At 35.4% G+C, this 17475-nt stretch overlaps 1 protein-coding gene across 1 annotated transcript; it reads left to right on the forward strand.

The window, feature by feature from the left end:
- Window positions 1-357: 357 nt before the first annotated feature.
- On the forward strand, window positions 358-14026 carry LOC129233189 (uncharacterized). Its single transcript, XM_054867251.1, has 3 exons — window positions 358-437; window positions 9043-9151; window positions 13890-14026. The coding sequence occupies exons 1-3, from the start codon at window positions 390-392 to the stop codon at window positions 14024-14026; spliced, it is 294 nt and encodes a 97-aa protein (XP_054723226.1). The 5' UTR covers window positions 358-389.
- The last annotated feature ends 3449 nt before the right edge of the window (window positions 14027-17475 follow it).

Consider the following 17475-nt stretch of genomic DNA (forward strand, 5'->3'; position numbering starts at 1 on the left):
AAACAGTCAAATAAAAGCAATAAGCTATCGTGATTGCTCAAAAAAAAAAATCCAATCCAAACCAAAACAAAAATAGTTCATCTTCCTGTAGAAGTTTAAAGAAAAAAACCTTGTGAAATTCAATAAAAATGTTTGTTCATATGGGTTTTCTCCCAAAAAGCGATCTACCGCTCAAGTACTTTAGTCATTCAATAGATGGCACCACTTGGCATTACAAATGAAGAGCAATTGACTTCAGTGGCGCCATCTATCGAGTAACTAGAGTGGCAGATCGCCTGTTAAGGAGAAAATCCAAACATGTTTCACATACCTTGTTCTTACTTTGTTGAAATATTTCTTTGTTCTATTTATAGATGCCTATCTTAGTTTATGTGGCTTTCTTGACCCTCATGGGGTTAATGGCGGAGTCGGTCGACGTCGGGAACAACTTGGAGAAGGTAAGGGGCACCTTTAATAACCAGTACCGTATTTAAATATGACTAGCTGCGTTGCCCGGCTTTGCCCGGTCTATTTTGAAAACAAAAATTGTGTCAAGTGACGTATATTCAACAGTCAGGCATAAATAAAAGAAAAAAAAAATCATCATGCAAAATTTCACCTCCAAACAATGACGACAGATATTAAAATACTTTACTTTTAAGAAATTAAAATAAAATGAGAAAGATGGATTTAAAAAGCATGGAAACACAAAATAAAATAAGTTTCAGAATTGAAAATGAGAAAGATGGAAATAATGAATTAAAAAAGCGTTACCGTGGAAACGCAAAATAAAATGGTTAAAAACCTGAATAGAGAACAGATTTTTGAACTTCATTTAATTCGATTGTAATTTTTTTTCTAATGGAGATAGAGGGTTAAACTTTCGACCATAGGTCGAGTTAGATCTGGAGTAAAAAAGGTAGCTCTTTTCAATGGTGTCAAAAAGAAAACTGTAGGACAATTCCTTCACTTTTTATTGATAAATTTAATGAAGAAAGAAGTGCCTGAATTTCAGCTAAGCCTAAACAAATTCGAGCTAAGAACGTAAATAACTCCCGCCGCAATGAAGTTAGAGCGTTGGAACAAATTGCGTAGAATGCGGAAAATTCTTCCCTTTCCAACGATATATAATATTACTAATTGCGAGTCATTTTTCATCCCTATATTCGGGAATTTATGTGAAAATTGGGCCTAAATTGGAATAAAAAATGAACTATTCATCAAATTGTTTTCGAACTGGTCTGCAAACCTTCTCAGGACTTAAAGGAACAAACTGTGAAAATTTCAGCAAAATCGGCCGTGTAGTTTTCGAGTTTTGCGAGTTCAAACAAACAGACGCTTTTTGGACACTTCATTTTATACTATGTAGAGATAAATCCCTAAGCTAGTTCGGGTAGAGGGTCTGGATTAGGTTTGTTCAAAATACATTTAAAAAAAAAAAGTTTCTCCTAGATACCCCGGGACACCCCTCCATATCTTTAGACTTGTGGATAGAAATATACTGGAAGCATTTTAGCTTCCTATTTCAACTGAAAGGGGGTGCTCCACCCCAGGGGTGCCCACAGAGGGGGATTATGGCGCAAGTTGCGCCATCAAAAGGGGGGGGGATTTTTTAATTTTTCTACTTAAATTTATTTATTTTTGATTCAAGTCATTTGTTTCATTTTATTTTATTCTGTCTATATTTCATTTCATTTATTTATTAAGTTTGTATGTGTGTGTGTATGTGTTTGTCATTGGCGTATCACAGAACTTGTCTAATAAAATAATGATTAAAAATAAATAAATAAACAAATAAATCAAAAAATGTTTAAAAAAAATAAATTAACATATTTTTTAAAAAATAAAAAAGAGAGCTAAAAAATAAAATAAGGGGGAAAGAGGGTTGAGAATTTTTTTTTTGGGGGGGGATTTGCGCCATTGAACTTGGGGGGATGGGCACCCCTGCTCCACCCCTCCCCCAAACTTCATAAGTATGGGGAGGGGGGTTAAAAAAAACATTGAACCGAAAAAACAATGCCACGTATTATAATACACACTAGTTATATGAATATACATTGCAATAAAATAATCATTTACAAAAAAAACAGCTGGGGATATTAAATTTTTCTAAATTTGTGACATTTTCTATGCTACGGCTAATGTTAAATTGAGGGGTGATTGAACACCCTCTTAAAATTTGAGTACGAAGCTAAAACTTTTACAGCATACTACTATTAGTAAGTGTTAAAAAAAAAAGGGGGGGGGGGTGTCCTGGACTCTAGCTGAAAAAAAAAGTTTTTTTGAATAGCTTATGGCAGCTTATCCGGAGAGCTTATGGCAGTGGCAAACATAGTTTTCTAATTTTTTAATAGCTCAACTGAAATACAGGAAATTTTTTTTAAAGTCTTGTACTGATAAGAAACATTTATTTATAAACAAACCATTTAAAATTGATGGATAACTACTGTTGTTTTTATTTTTAGCCTTTACCTACATCCTCCATCAAGTACCCCCTCCACCCAATATTAGTACAATTTTAGGTATAGGTCAGGTTTGCCAGATTTAAGAACAGTGAATACGGGACAGGCTTCTAGTAGTGAAAGGGGGGGGGGAATATTTTTGAGATTAAGTGCAATTACCGGTTATGGTGTACTTTTAAGGGGTGATAAACAACTATGTTTTTATAGCGTTCGGAAGATTTCTCTCATTATGTTTATGGGTGAGCACAATTTTGGAGAAACTCTATCTCAGAGAATAAAGCAAGCAATGGAACGATGTTCCGTATACAGATCCACGCTGATATGAACAGGTGCTAATTAATTTTTTACTTGCGTTTGCTATAAGAGAAACAGTGGAATCGAAAAATTTTCTCGTTCATTGTGACTACTTTATCGGAAATAGTAATGCAAGGAATCGTGGAGCAAAACTTTTTGTTTAATGCCTCACCAGCCAATGGGGAAATCTAACTGAGTAAGCCTCATGGTCTGCCGCCAAAACAAAAACATACAAACCAAATCAAAACGATAATAAGTGATTTTTGTAATTGCTGACACATGATTTTCTTTTTGTTTTTATTTCACATGTTTTGTTTTTTTTCCCGTTAAAATAATATCTCGTATTATAAAATACTGTTATTAGCCAGAATACGGGACTTTAGCCGTCCTGTATGGATGTTCCCCAGGACGCGGGACAATTTTTCAAAATACGGGGCTGTCCCTTGAAATCTGGGACGTCTGGCAACCCTGGTAAAGGTAGATAGGTGGCGCTAGCATCGAAAACTGAAAATGACTTTTATGAAAGAAAAAACTCCCCGGGACATCACCGCGAGGGCTGATTTGAGGCGAAATGCAGGGTTGCCAACTTAGGGGTTTTCCCCCTAAATTTAGGGGGAAAATTTTAGAATGGGATTTTTTTAGGGGGATAAAATTTTTAGGGGTAAATTTAGGGGTTTAAATTTTAGGGTTTTATTAGGAAAAAATGTTCTTCTTTTACCTATGAAAATGCCATTTTTCGATTGTTAAATGCATTTTTTTCCTTACATATACTTTTTGAGCCTTTGTAACCATTGGTTTAGATCAGAAATGACATAAAAATGATAAAAATGACTTTATTCCACTCAGCAACGAGAAATAGAAATGGTCAAGTGATCTTTTAATCCCATGTGTGACGTCACAGTTAAAGGATCACGTGACTTTCTGACACATTTAGGGGTTTTTAGGGATTTTATGAGTTGAGTTTGGGGGGGAAACATTTTTAGGAGTTGGCAACCCTGGCGAAATGGAAGATTGGGCGCCGTCGATTGAACACCGTCAATGGGGTGGTTTCCTTCAGTCAAAAGTACTACTTTTAGTCATTGAAATGGATAAAATGAGCAAAAAAAAAAACATTGGCCCAGAAAATACTTTCATTTTCCCAGCAGTTTTTTTAAATTAATATTTTTAAATGTCCGATTTCTCAAACAAGGTGTGGTCTTTGTGACGTTACAAATGATGCTTTTTGTGGCGCATCTTTCTACTACGTTTCCACTTTATGATAATCAAGTAGCGAATTAAAATTGCACTCTACGCTTGCTATCAAACCTATCGTTGACAATACACGTGAGTAAAGATGCGAATTAAATATTTTGCTCTGTGAGTGGCAACACAGAATGGCATTTCATCATTTGTGATCTCACCGCCAAGAAATGAAAACAATGAAAGCTCACCAATTTAAGCATTTTTTTGAAAATATTAAATTTAAACAAATTATTTAAAAAATGGTCAGATCCTATGTTTTTAAGTATGCTCTTTCAGAAAAAAAAATACTTTTGACATTTTGGAAACGACTCCATTGGGCGCCGGGAACTTAGGGCGCCGAGCATTTTGAGCGCCGGGAACATTGGGCCCAAAGTTCCCGGCGCCCAATCTTCCTAAACCGGATTTGCGGGCCAACCACCCGAAATCTACGGTTTTGACTCATATTGCCCATCTAAATATGACAGTTTATGTCCTTATAAGGACCGTTATGCCTAACTCTTCCCGCCTCAGAACGTAGGGGCCATTCATTAATTACGTAACTGTCCCGAGGGGGAGGGGGGGGGAATCTCTACATGCCCTTTCTTGGGGAGTCAGACTCATTCTTACGTAATATTTTTCTAGTCGATATTTTGTGTTAGAAATCACGCGGTGAAGTGGTTTGGCAGGGATCGTACTGCATTAGTGTCTGGAAGGGAAAAATGGTATTTAGGAGTAGCAGTTTTTAAATTGTTTCACAAAGAAAGAATAGTGTAAAAATTTCATAAAAGAATCGCACTATGTGTGGCATGTCTATTTTTAATTAGTATCGCTTCATGCACAAAAAAATGTCGAAAAAGCATTCGGGCTAGATTCCAACTTTTTAATATTTCTTGACACAAAAGGTTCAATTCAATACTAGAGAATTCAAACACGATTCCAGTGTTGTAAGATTCGTTATTTTATTACTTTGAAAAAAGAAATGAAACCTTACGTAAGATAGGGGGATGGGTGGAAAAATCTTTGGGCGGAAGGGGTCAAAAATTCCCAAAATAATCCGTACGTAATTAATGAATGGCCCCTAAATTCTGATTGCGCTAGTGTGTGAGGTGAAATTGAAAATAATCTTCCCATGCAACGTTGCGGAAAATAAAAACTTTTTGAGATAAGGAACAAAATAAAGCGAGCTGATGTGTGCATCACATGACTTCCTTTTACTCCAATTTAAGGTCATTTCCACATTATTGGCAATTTAATGTAATTCAATTGTTTACTCTCTAAATATCACCAACAGTGGCCAAATGAAAACCAGATTTTTTAAAAAAAATCGCCAAATTTGTAGCCAAGTTGGCGACAAAACTTGGCGACCAAAAGACTGGCGATGTATCGCCAAGTGTCCGACAAATTATAACACCACTTGAGGTGTTATAATTTGGTAATTCGAGGTGTTTACCTCGAATTACCAACAGTAATTCGAGGAGGATTACTATTGGTAATCCTCCTCGGATTACCAACGGATCCGAGGAGGGATCCCTCGGATCCCTCCATGTTGGAGGGATCCAACAGGAGTTACCTCCAGTGTATACCTCCACTGGAGGAGGTACAGTGGAGGTACAGTACCTCCACTGTAATTTGAGGTACAGTGTTGATTGTACATCGAAATCAACACTGATTTCCCTCCAAAAAGGAGCAAAAGAGCCCCTTAGGAACATCCGAATGCAACCAAAAGAGAAGGGGCACAACTAGACCCAACTAGGAGTCTACGTACCAAATTTCAACTTTCTACGACATACCGTTTTTGAGTTATGCGAGATACATACACACATACGTACATACGGACGTCGCGAGAAAATTCGTCGCAATTAACTCGTGGGTCGTCAAAATGGATATTTCGGGTGTCTGTACGTTTCTAGGCATATATATACGTGTGGTCGAGTCGAAAAAAAAACTCAACATTCATTCGGGGGTGAGAAAATGGAAATTAATTGCGATTTTTGAGTGAAATTTTTTTCGCGAACACAATACTTCCTTTTTTGTAAAAGGAAGTGAAAAGGCTAAATCTGAAGGTTGTTTTTTTCATTTATTTTTCTTTATTAATGCAAGAATTTATAATATCCTTGTATATTGTAAGGAGTATACTAAAGTGAAATGAGAAATTTTTAATGAGAAATTGCATTTACTGAAAAAAAAAAAAAAAAAAAAATATATATATATATATATATATATATATATATATATATATATATATTAATACAGGTTGGAAACACACCTTGCAAAGGTTTCTTATCTAACCTGTTATCTGTTGGAACACATTTTTAACAAAAACTTTTTTTTCTTTCTGTATTTTCCAGAGAAAAGTCATTCACAATGTTTTTAATTGTTCAAGTGAGTAGTTACTCAATTTTTAGATTTTTCTTTAATGGAAAGCTAAATTACTTATAGCTATTTTCTAGTTACTTTATTTTATTTTTTCACTCAATAGCCCGAAATTCCAGGGCTCTTTCCCCAAGTTCCCGGATTTATCCTCAAAATTCTGGGTCACATGTTCGAAATTTCACGGGCTTAATCCTCAAAGTATCCTGACTTATCCTCCGAAATTTCCGGATTTATGCCAAGAAATGAATGGTTTATTTCCCAAAATTCCTGAAATTGCTCCGCGAAACTTTGATCTATATTTCCCAGAATTCCTGGACTTATTTCTTGAACTTCCTCCTCGTAGTTATATGTTTATACTCAAAATTACTGGATTTATTTTCTGAAATTCTCACTTAAATTTCAAATTCCCAGATTCGTGTCCCGGAGTTCAAAGACTTATACCCCGAAATTCTCGGGTTTACTCCCCGAACATTCCCGGGTACATTTCCAAATTCCAGACGTAAATGTTCCCAAATTCTCGGATTTATTCCCCGAAATTCATGCGCTTATTCCTCGCAATTTCCACGTTTATCAACTCCCCCACCCCCCTTCCCCCTAATTCCTGGACTCATTAACTTCTACAGGCTATTTCCTAAACTTCCTGGGTTTACACCCCTAAAAAAAGATTTCCGGTTCAAAATTTCAAATTTCAGTGATTATTCCCTGAATTTCCCAGGTTTTACCTGTCATCTTCGTGAGGACCAAATTCACAGCTGATCTCCTAAAATTACCAGGTTCCTTCCCAAAACAAACAGGTTTATACTTAAATTACACCATTAGCTCAGTTATTACAGCCGAGGACTGCAGTTTCGTGCTTTTTAGCACTCATCAGCCCGGAATAGGAATCACATGAGCTGGTGGGGAAAATCCTCTTAAGGGAGTCAAGAGAGCCAAACAAACTGGTAGCTAATGTAGAATTAGCACACCAGATGAGTGACCGCAGCAATGGTGCGGTTCAACTCGAAGATTGATGACAAAGCTAAGGTATTTTGTAGTAAGTTACCACCTTAAGTCAGGGCTAAGGCAGAAATACTTAGCATCAATCTTTGAGTTGAACAGCACCATTGCTGCGGTCACTCATCTGGTGTTCTAGTTCTACATTAGCTACCAGTTTGTTTGGCTCTCTTGGCTCCCTTAAGGGGATTTTCCCCACCAGCTCATGTGATTCCTATTCCGGGACTGACCAGACGAGTGACCGAAACAGAATATGCCTTGCCTTCAATGTTCGAGTCGAACCGAACTATTGTTTCGGTCACTCGTCTGGTCAGTGCTAATTCTATGTTAGCTACCAGTTTGTTTGACACTCTTGGTTCCCTTAAGAGGTTTTTCCATCTCCAGCACAGTCATTTTCCTATGCCGGGCAGATTAGTGCTAATAAGCACGAAACTGCAGTCCTCGGCTGGAAATGACTGAGCTGGCGGTGTATTTCATATACTCCTTTTCTATCCAAAATGTGCAAAAGTTCTTTATTTTTAAAACTAAATCCTTATTAAAATTAAATGAACATGAAACACCGGCTGACCTCGTGGTAGCTGTTCGTAACCCTCCACCACTGCCTTTTAAATACCAACTGGCTCGTAAAATTCACTCTGATAACACTAGATGGTTGCACTGTATTCATGGGCCACATCAACATCTGTTTTACCCGCCTACCGTTTGACCACGGATTGTATGTAATTTGGCAATCTGCCGAGTAAAAGCGATTCAATCTGAATGAATCTAGCAGGGGAGAAGGGAAAATAATGATGGGAATTCGATGCACGCGTTTTATAATGTCACTACTGCCATATTCATTCATTTCATTTTCAAAAATAAAATAAGAGGAAACAAAAATAGTTACCATGGAAACAAACAAAAAAAGAAAAACAATATTTTCATTTTGTTCAGGAACGTAAAAGCAAAATGGTAAGCTCAAAACCTTGTTGTGAATCAATAAATCAATTCATTTTTGCCGCGAGAATATACATCGAATATACTTTAGATTTAAAAAATGTTGCTGTGAGCCAATTTTCATTTTTACAAAACTAAGGCTAAATAATAGAGAGGCAAAAGTGCACATCTGAATCAAATCAACCAACACTCCTATAAACCAATAGATACGTCAGGGTTGCCAACTTAGGGGTTTTCCCCCTAAATTTAGGGAGAAAATTTTAGAATAGGATTTTTTTAGGGGGATAAAATTTTTAGGGGTAAATTTAGGGGTTTTAGTTTTACGGTTTTATTAGGTAAAAACGTTCTTCTTTTACCTATGAATTTTATTTACATATACTTTTTGAGCCTTTGTAACCATTGGTTTTGATCAGAAATGACATAAAAATGACTTTATTCCACTCAGCAACGAAAAATAGCAATGGTCACGTGATCTTTTAATCCCTTGTGTGACGTCACAGTTAAAAGATCACGTGACTTTCTGACGTCATTTAAGGGTTTTAGGGGTTTTATGAGTTGAGTTTAGGGGAAACATTTTTAGGAGTTGGCAACCCTGAGACACGTCCATTTCCACCTATAAACCGGATATTAGCCTTTCCATGTAATCGATAGTCAAACAGTAAAGTTCTTATTTAAATCCAAACTTATACGACTGCCTCTTACTGGACCATTGTCTGTTACTGGTTCTTTATCCTACTGATGCCATGTGAACTTTGAGTTGCATTGTGTTGTTCTGTTGCTCTAGTTTCCTGGAGGAAATCAAAGGGAATGCACGCAGCACAGTGACTGTGGAACAGACGAGTGCTGCACTTTCGAAGCCAAGGCCACCCTCGATGGATCCACCGAAATTTTCTGTAAGTTTTGCATTTCATTAACCGATGTACCTGAAGCCGCAGATACCAGAGAAAAAGCAAAAATCGATGGTGTAGCAAAAAAATTAATGCATCGTATAATTCACTATATGGAGTGGACTGGTGCTACAACGCGATTCGACTTACGTGAAATGGCTAAAACGCGAATTTTTCACGAGTGAAGAATTTTAGAGCTAACGTGAATTCCTGGCCCACAACACGAAAGCTTTCCGTCCGACAATTAAAGAAAAGGTACAGATTTCCGATCTGCTTGAACAATTAAAAAAGTACTTCAAATATCATTACTGAGCTGTACAGTACTATAACAGGGTTGCCAGGCCACAGGGAAACCTGAAGAAACAGGGAAAACACAGGGAATTCAAAAATCAACAAAAAAACAGGGAAAATCCAGGGAATTTCGAAAATTTCCTCAAAAACTTGGAAAATACAGGGAATTTTTTTTCCTTCTTAAATTAAAGTTACAAAAAACAATTCCCAAATATATAAACTACCGAAAATTAAATAAATAGTAATAATTATAATGAGAATATTAATAAAGTTCAGAAATAAAGTAAAATAAAAAATGGTAATTTTGCTTGAAAGTTTTTTTTAAGTAAATATTAAAATATTTATCATAAAAATAGAATCTTGAATTTCATGATAATTTAGAGTGTATGAAATGAGTCGTCAATAATCATTGTTCTGGGTCACTTATACACTTTTAGGTCCATGGCTAAGAGGAGTTTTTTTTTTTTTTTTTTGAATAAAAAGTTGAATATATTCAACCACCATGCTATTATTTCAGTTATTATGAGTTCTTATTTATTTTCCCTTATTTATTTAGAAATGTGTGTTTCGTTTTTTTACCCTGTGGTGAAATTATCAAGATATTAATGTTCTTTTCCAAATAATCAGTGCTCGCTCGTTTGTAATGTTTTATTTTCATACAGGGAAAACACAGGGAATTTTTTTTCCAAAATTGAGTGACAACCCTGTATAATAGTACTGAATTTTTATTATTATTATTACATACTGTACGTAACGCACTGCTTCACGTGTCGTCTCGCTCCCATTGATTTCGTACATTGTAACCGTACATTACTATGTTCAATAACGCCCGTTTTTTTTTTTTTTTTTTTTTTTAATAAATAAAGAAAAAAACTCAGTTCTATAAGCAAAAAACGGTAATATAAAGTTAAGAAATGGGTAAAAACAGTTTGAGTTTTTTATTTTTACAAATTTCTAAAATAATTGGGTATGCTTATAAAAAATTCGCATACAGTTTGACCATGGATTATATGGAATTGGCAAACATCCAGCTAAGGCGACTCCATCTGAATGAGGGGAAAAATACGAATTTTATGCACGTATTACGCTCATTTGAATGAGACTCTGCTTAATTTAGAGGCTAACATACATCTGCAAAATCTGACAGCCCTAAAAACTAATAGATGCTTCCATTTCCGCGTGTAAACCGGATGTTTGCCTTTCCATACAATCCGTGGTTAGACAGTACGTAGCCTGTACCACACAGCGAAATTTCGACTTTATGCGAGGGGTCTTGGAACGCATCAGTCACGTAAGTTGAGACTTCACTTTGTCAAAAACGTGTGCTTGATCTTGGACAAGCTTATTTATGTTTGGGTTGAAAAAGGAAAAATTCAATTATTAAAAAAGGGCAAAGCTAATAATTGTTAGCGGCATTGCAAGCTGGGTTCCAATAACGCTGCTATTTTTATAAAAATGGAATCGTTTCACATTAGTTGTCCAGCTACTTAATAGATGGCGTTGCTGAAATCAATCGCTCTTCATGTGTAATGCAAGTGGCGCCATCTACTGAGTAATTGGATTACTTGAATGATAGATCGCCAGTTGGGAGAATGCCATATAACCTTCCATACTTTCTTTCCAAGGAGGCGGGTTTAATGCAGAAAGACCCCAAAAGAATAATAAAATGGGGTTATAGGGTACGTATTTTCAGATTTCATTCCATTTACTTGATCCTATACAAGTCCCCTTCCCCCTTACCCGTCAATCAGAGGAAAAAGAGCTTGTGTGAAAAAATTATAAAGATTTTCCATACATATTTTTCCAAAGACAAAAAAGTTATGTCCTAGAAAAAAAATTGCACATAGAATTATTGAGTTGAAAATCTTGTGTTAAGGAAATAATAATAATAAAAAAAAAAATAATACAGTCGAACCTGTCTATCTCGAATTTTACGGGAGAAAAGAAAAATTCGAGATATGGAGGTTTCGAGATACAGAGGTTTTGGAAAAAGTTCTGAAAATAAGTAATTGGAGTAATGACTCGAAAGTAAAACTTTGGAAGCAATTTTACTAATCAACAACGTCCCCTTCCTCTCAGTTTCCGAATGGATATAATTGCTGGAAAACTTGCTTCTTGTACATAAAGTTTTAATTCTGGAGGATTATGTGTCTGTTAATATTACGAAAAATGCTTTTTGTCTCCATATTCCAGTTAATAAAGGTCGTTGTGGATCGAATTCAAGACAGACACTTTAGTCGAAATTCGAGTTATGCAGGTTTTCAGAAAATTTCATTCGAGACAAACATGGGGGAAAACATTGAATTAATACTTTATGTGCAGGAAAAATGAAAAACTTCGACATAGAGAGGTTTTCGAGATAGGCAGGTTCGTGATAAACAAGTTCGCCTGTAGGTGATTTCCTCGTATTAGCAGGATAAGAAATACGGGTATTCTCTTGGTAATCTTGCGCTCAAGTTAGCAATAGATGGCGCCTCTTACATTACATATTAAGAGCGCAATAGATTTCAGTGGCGCCATTTGGTAAGTAACTAGACTAGTAATGTACTGCATTTTTTTTAACATGCGTAGATGTACAGGCTGTTCCAAAAATGACTGATATATTTGAAAAATCAATAAAAACTAAACGGGCAGCGCTAGAAATATATCGTTTGTTGTATTATGCTTGGGACAACAGTAAATTTTCAGACAGACACATTTTCAAAATTAGTAAGAATGTTCCTCAACAGATGGCGCTGCAGGCATTTATAGGAGGCTGCAGATTTGTCTGTCTGACAATTTACTATTTTTCCAAGCATATTGCAAATACACAGCGTATTTCTATCGCTGAGTCTTTATTGATTTTTCAAATATACCGGTCATTTTGGCCATCTTACAGACTGCGTTTTCTTTTATACCTTTTGAAATACCTGCAGCGCCATCTGTTGAAGAACATCGTGACTAATTTTGAAAGTGTGTCCGTCTGAAAATTTGCTGTCGTCCCAAGCATAATGCAACAAACGGTGTATTCTATCGCTAACCGTTTAGTCTTTATTAATTTTTCAAATATACCGGTCATTTTGGCGATCTTACTGACTGCATTTTCTTTCATACCTTTAAAAATACCTACAGTGCCATTTGCTGAGGAGCATTGCGACTAATTTTGAAAGTGTGTCTGTCTGAAAATTTACTGCTGTCCCAAGCATAATGCAACAAACTGTATATCTATATCGCTGCCCGTTTAGTTTCTTATTGATTTTTTAAATGTAAGTCATTTTTGAAACACCCTGTATGCTTCCTATATAATATATTGTTTCGTTTTCCAGGGAGCTGCAACTCCTTCAAATATCAGTTATTTTTGAAACACCCTGTATGATTCCTATATAATGTATTGTTTCGTTTTGCAGGGAGCTGCAACCCCTTCAAATATCAGTCATTTTTGAAACACCCTGTATGATTCCTATATAATGTATTGTTTCGTTTTCCAGGGAGCTGCAACTCCTTCAAATATCAGTCATTTTTGAAACACCCTGTATGATTCCTATATAATGTATTGTTTCGTTTTCCAGGGAGCTGCAACCCCTTCAAATATCAGTCATTTTTGAAACACCCTGTATGATTCCTATATAATGTATTGTTTTCCAGGGAGCTCACAGGTTTTCCAGGGAGCTGCAACTCCTTCAAATATCAGTCATTTTTGAAACACCCTGTATGATTCCTATATAATATATTGCTTCGTTTTCCAGGGAGCTGCAAACCCTTCAAATATCAGTCATTTTTGAAACACCCTGTATGATTCCTATATAATATATTGCTTCGTTTTCCAGGGAGCTGCAAACCCTTCAAATATCAGTCATTTTTGAAACACCCTGTATGATTCCTATATAATGTATTGTTTCGTTTTCCAGGGAGCTGCAAACCCTTCAAATATCAGTCATTTTTGAAACACCCTGTATGATTCCTATATAATATATTGTTTCGTTTTCCAGGGAACTGCAACCCCTTCAAATATCAGTCATTTTGACACACCCTGTATGTTTCCTATATAATATATTGTTTCGTTTTGCAGGGAGCTTCAACCCCTTCAAATATCAGTCATTTTTGAAACACCCTGTATGATTCCTATATAATATATTGTTTCGTTTTCCAGGGAGCTGCAACCCCTTCAAATATCAGTCATTTTTGAAACACCCTGTATGATTCCTATATAATATATTGCTTCGTTTTCCAGGGAGCTGCAAACCCTTCAAATATCAGTCATTTTTGAAACACCCTGTATGATTCCTATATAATGTATTGTTTCGTTTTCCAGGGAGCTGCAACTCCTTCAAATATCAGTCATTTTTGAAACACCCTGTATGATTCCTATATAATGTATTGTTTCGTTTTCCAGGGAGCTGCAACCCCTTCAAATATCAGTCATTTTTGGAACACCCTGTATGTTTCCTATAAATTGTATTGTTTCGTTTTGCAGGGAGCTGCAAGCCCTTAGGGCATCTGAATGACATCTGCCACAGTTTGGCCAGCGTCCATTGTCCCTGCCAGCCCGGCCTACGATGCAAACCAAAAGCGGTCTGGTTCTTCGGAGCAGGACTGTGTGCTCCGTTATAGTGCCCCCTCCCCAAAAAAAAACCCACTTGTACACTAGATTAAATAAAGCTCTGCTGTTGACACCACTTTACTTTTTTGCACGTAAAGTAGCTAACAGAAGAAAAATGAGTATAATAATAGCTAAATCAACTCCATTAAAATCGATAAAAATGTGAAGTGAAATATTAGACATAAATAAGGAAAGAAAACTTATATAATGTTAAGTCCAAATATTCTTTTAATAATACAGTGAAATCTGCGTAAGTTGACCACTTGCGGTGCATTACTTTAGTGGTCAACTTTAGCATGTGGCCAACTTATAGAGGTTGAATTATACGATAAGATCTAATTCTGTGCCTGAGAACAGCTGTCAACTTAGACAGGTAGTCAACTTCACAGGTTTTACTGTATGAGAAAATAAAGAGGGATTGGAAGATGCTTTTACTTTTATGAAGACTAGTTTGTGCTGATTGATAGTATCAGATAGATATCAAAATATCCAATATGTATTATAAAATTGGATATTTTCGAAAATACAGTAAAACCTGTGAAGTTGACCACCTGTCTAAGTTGACCGCTAGTCTCAGGCACAGAGTTAGATCTTATCATATAACTCAACATCTATAAGTTGGCCACCTGCTGAAGTTGACCACTAAAGTAGTGCACCGCAAGTGGTCAACTTACACAGGTTTCACTGTACTAACTGTGTAAAAGTAGCTAACAGAAGAAAAATGAGTATAATAGCTAATGCTAAATCAACTCCATTAAAATCGATAAAAATGTGAAGTGAAATATTAGACATAAATAAGGAAAGAAAACTTATATAATGTTAAGTCCAAATATTCTTTTAATAATACAGTGAAACCTGTGTAAGTTGACCACTTGCGGTGCACTACTTTAGTGGTCAACTTTAGCAGATGGCCAACTTATAGAGGTTGAATTATACGATAAGATCTAATTCTGCGCCTGAGAACAGCTGTCAACTTAGACAGGTAGTCAACTTCACAGGTTTCACTGTATAAGAAAATAAAGAGTGATTGGAAGATGCTTTTACTTTTTTGAAGACTAGTTTGTGATGATTGATAGTATCAGATAGATATCAAAATATCCAATATGTATCATAATATTGGATATTTTCGAAAATACAGTAAAACCTGTGAAGTTGACCACCTGTCTAATTTGACCGCTATTCTCAGGCACAGAGTTAGACCTTATCATATGACTCAACATCTATAAGTTGGCCACCTGCTGAAGTTGACCACTAAAGTAGTGCACCGCAAGTGGTCAACTTACACAGGTTTCACTGTACTAACTGTGTAAAAGTAGCTAACAGAAGAAAAATGAGTATAATAGCTAATGCTAATCCAACTCCATTAAAATCTATAAAAATGTAAAGTGAAATGTTAGACATAAATAAGGAAAGAAAACTTATATAATGTTAAGTTCAAATATTCTTTTAATAATACAGTGAAACCTGTGTAAGTTGAACACTTGAGGTGCACTACTTTAGTGGTCAACTTTAGCAGATGGCCAACTTATAGAGGTTGAATTATACGACAAGATCTAATTCTGCGCCTGAGAACAGCTGTCACTTAGACATGTAGTCAACTTCACAGGTTTCACTGTATAAGAAAATAAAGAGTGATTGGAAGATGCTTTTACTTTTTTGAAGACTAGTTTGTGATGATTGATAGTATTAGATAGATATCAAAATATCCAATATGTATCATAATATTGGATATTTTCGAAAATACAGTAAAACCTGTGAAGTTGACCACCTGTCTAATTTGACCGCTATTCTCAGGCACAGAGTCAGATCCTATCATATGACTCAACATCTATAAGTTGGCCACCTGCTGAAGTTGACCACTAAAGTAGTGCACCGCAAGTGGTCAACTTACACAGGTTCACTGTACTAACTGTGTAAAAGTAGCTAACAGAAGAAAAATGAGTATAATAGCTAATGCTAATCCAACTCCATTAAAATCTATAAAAATGTAAAGTGAAATATTAGACATAAATAAGGAAAGAAAACTTATATAATGTTAAGTTCAAATATTCTTTTAATAATACAGTGAAACCTGTGTAAGTTGACCACTTGCGGTGCACTACTTTAGTGGTCAACTTTAGCAGATGGCCAACTTATAGAGGTTGAATTATACGATAAGATCTAATTCTGCGCCTGAGAACAGCTGTCACTTAGACATGTAGTCAACTTCACAGGTTTCACTGTATAAGAAAATAAAGAGTGATTGGAAGATGCTTTTACTTTTTTGAAGACTAGTTTGTGATGATTGATAGTATCAGATAGATATCAAAATATCCAATATGTATCATAATATTGGATATTTTCGAAAATACAGTAAAACCTGTGAAGTTGACCACCTGTCTAAGTTGACCGCTATTCTCAGGCACAGAGTTAGATCTTATCATATGACTCAACATCTATAAGTTGGCCACCTGCTGAAGTTGACCACTAAAGTAGTGCACCGCAAGTGGTCAACTTACACAGGTTTCACTGTACTAACTGTGTAAAAGTAGCTAACAGAAGAAAAATGAGTATAATAGCTAATGCTAATCCAACTCCATTAAAATGTATAAAAATGTAAAGTGAAATATTAGACATAAATAAGGAAAGAAAACTTATATAACGTTAAGTCAAAATATTATTTTAATAATATATAAGAAAATAAAGAGTCATTGGAGGATGCTTTTACTTTTTTGAAGACTAGTTTGTGCTGACTGAAAATATCGGATGGATGTCAAAATATCCGATACGTATCAAAATATCGGATATTTTCGAAAATATCATGATATTTGCAAACCATGCTTTTAGGTTATCCATTACAAATTTTGTTCATTGATGTTTAAAAAATGCAAGTACAGTACCCGCCACTAATAAAATCACTGGATTATATAATCATCCGCTTTTAAAAATCAAATCTGGAAGAACAGAAACATTGCAATACCAAAACATGTTAAAACCGTCCTTCAATAAAATCACTATCGCCGTTTTATAAAATCAAAATTTTGGACATTACGCGTAAAAAAAAAAAAAAATGATAAAGAAGCACCAAGAAGTGAAAGAATTGGTCTTGGAAAATGAGAAAATCTCAATCCAAATTTGCCTCTTCAATGGATGTCAGAAAAGCGCTTGATGATATACAATGCACTTTAGAGCAAAGAAGAAAACATAGTGTTGAACGTTACAAAACATTCAGTAAACTTTCAAACGATATTGAATCTTAATTCTCCAATTCTGTCAACCAAACTGCAATATCCCAATATTTTAAGACCCATGTGTAAAAAGAAAAAAAAAAACTTCATGTTTAGTTAAATGACAATTGTATTTTTAAATACTTAAAACATAAATAAATAACGAAATTCATTTTGTTTTTTAAAGTATTTGAACTTCAAAACCTTTCATTTATTAAAATGCCGGTTTATAAAATCAGCCGCTTTATAAAATC

This window comes from Uloborus diversus, unplaced genomic scaffold, assembly GCF_026930045.1.
Source record: "Uloborus diversus isolate 005 unplaced genomic scaffold, Udiv.v.3.1 scaffold_239, whole genome shotgun sequence".
NCBI lineage: Eukaryota > Metazoa > Arthropoda > Arachnida > Araneae > Uloboridae > Uloborus > Uloborus diversus.

Bases quoted from the DNA above. Each gene is read 5' to 3' on its own strand.
- LOC129233189 (XM_054867251.1), top strand. From the start codon at position 390: ATGGGGTTAATGGCGGAGTCGGTCGACGTCGGGAACAACTTGGAGAAG. The intron at 438-9,042 runs GTAAGGGGCACC...CTGTTGCTCTAG, and splicing joins TCGGGAACAACTTGGAGAAG to TTTCCTGGAGGAAATCAAAG. The intron at 9,152-13,889 runs GTAAGTTTTGCA...TTCGTTTTGCAG, and splicing joins TGGATCCACCGAAATTTTCT to GGAGCTGCAAGCCCTTAGGG.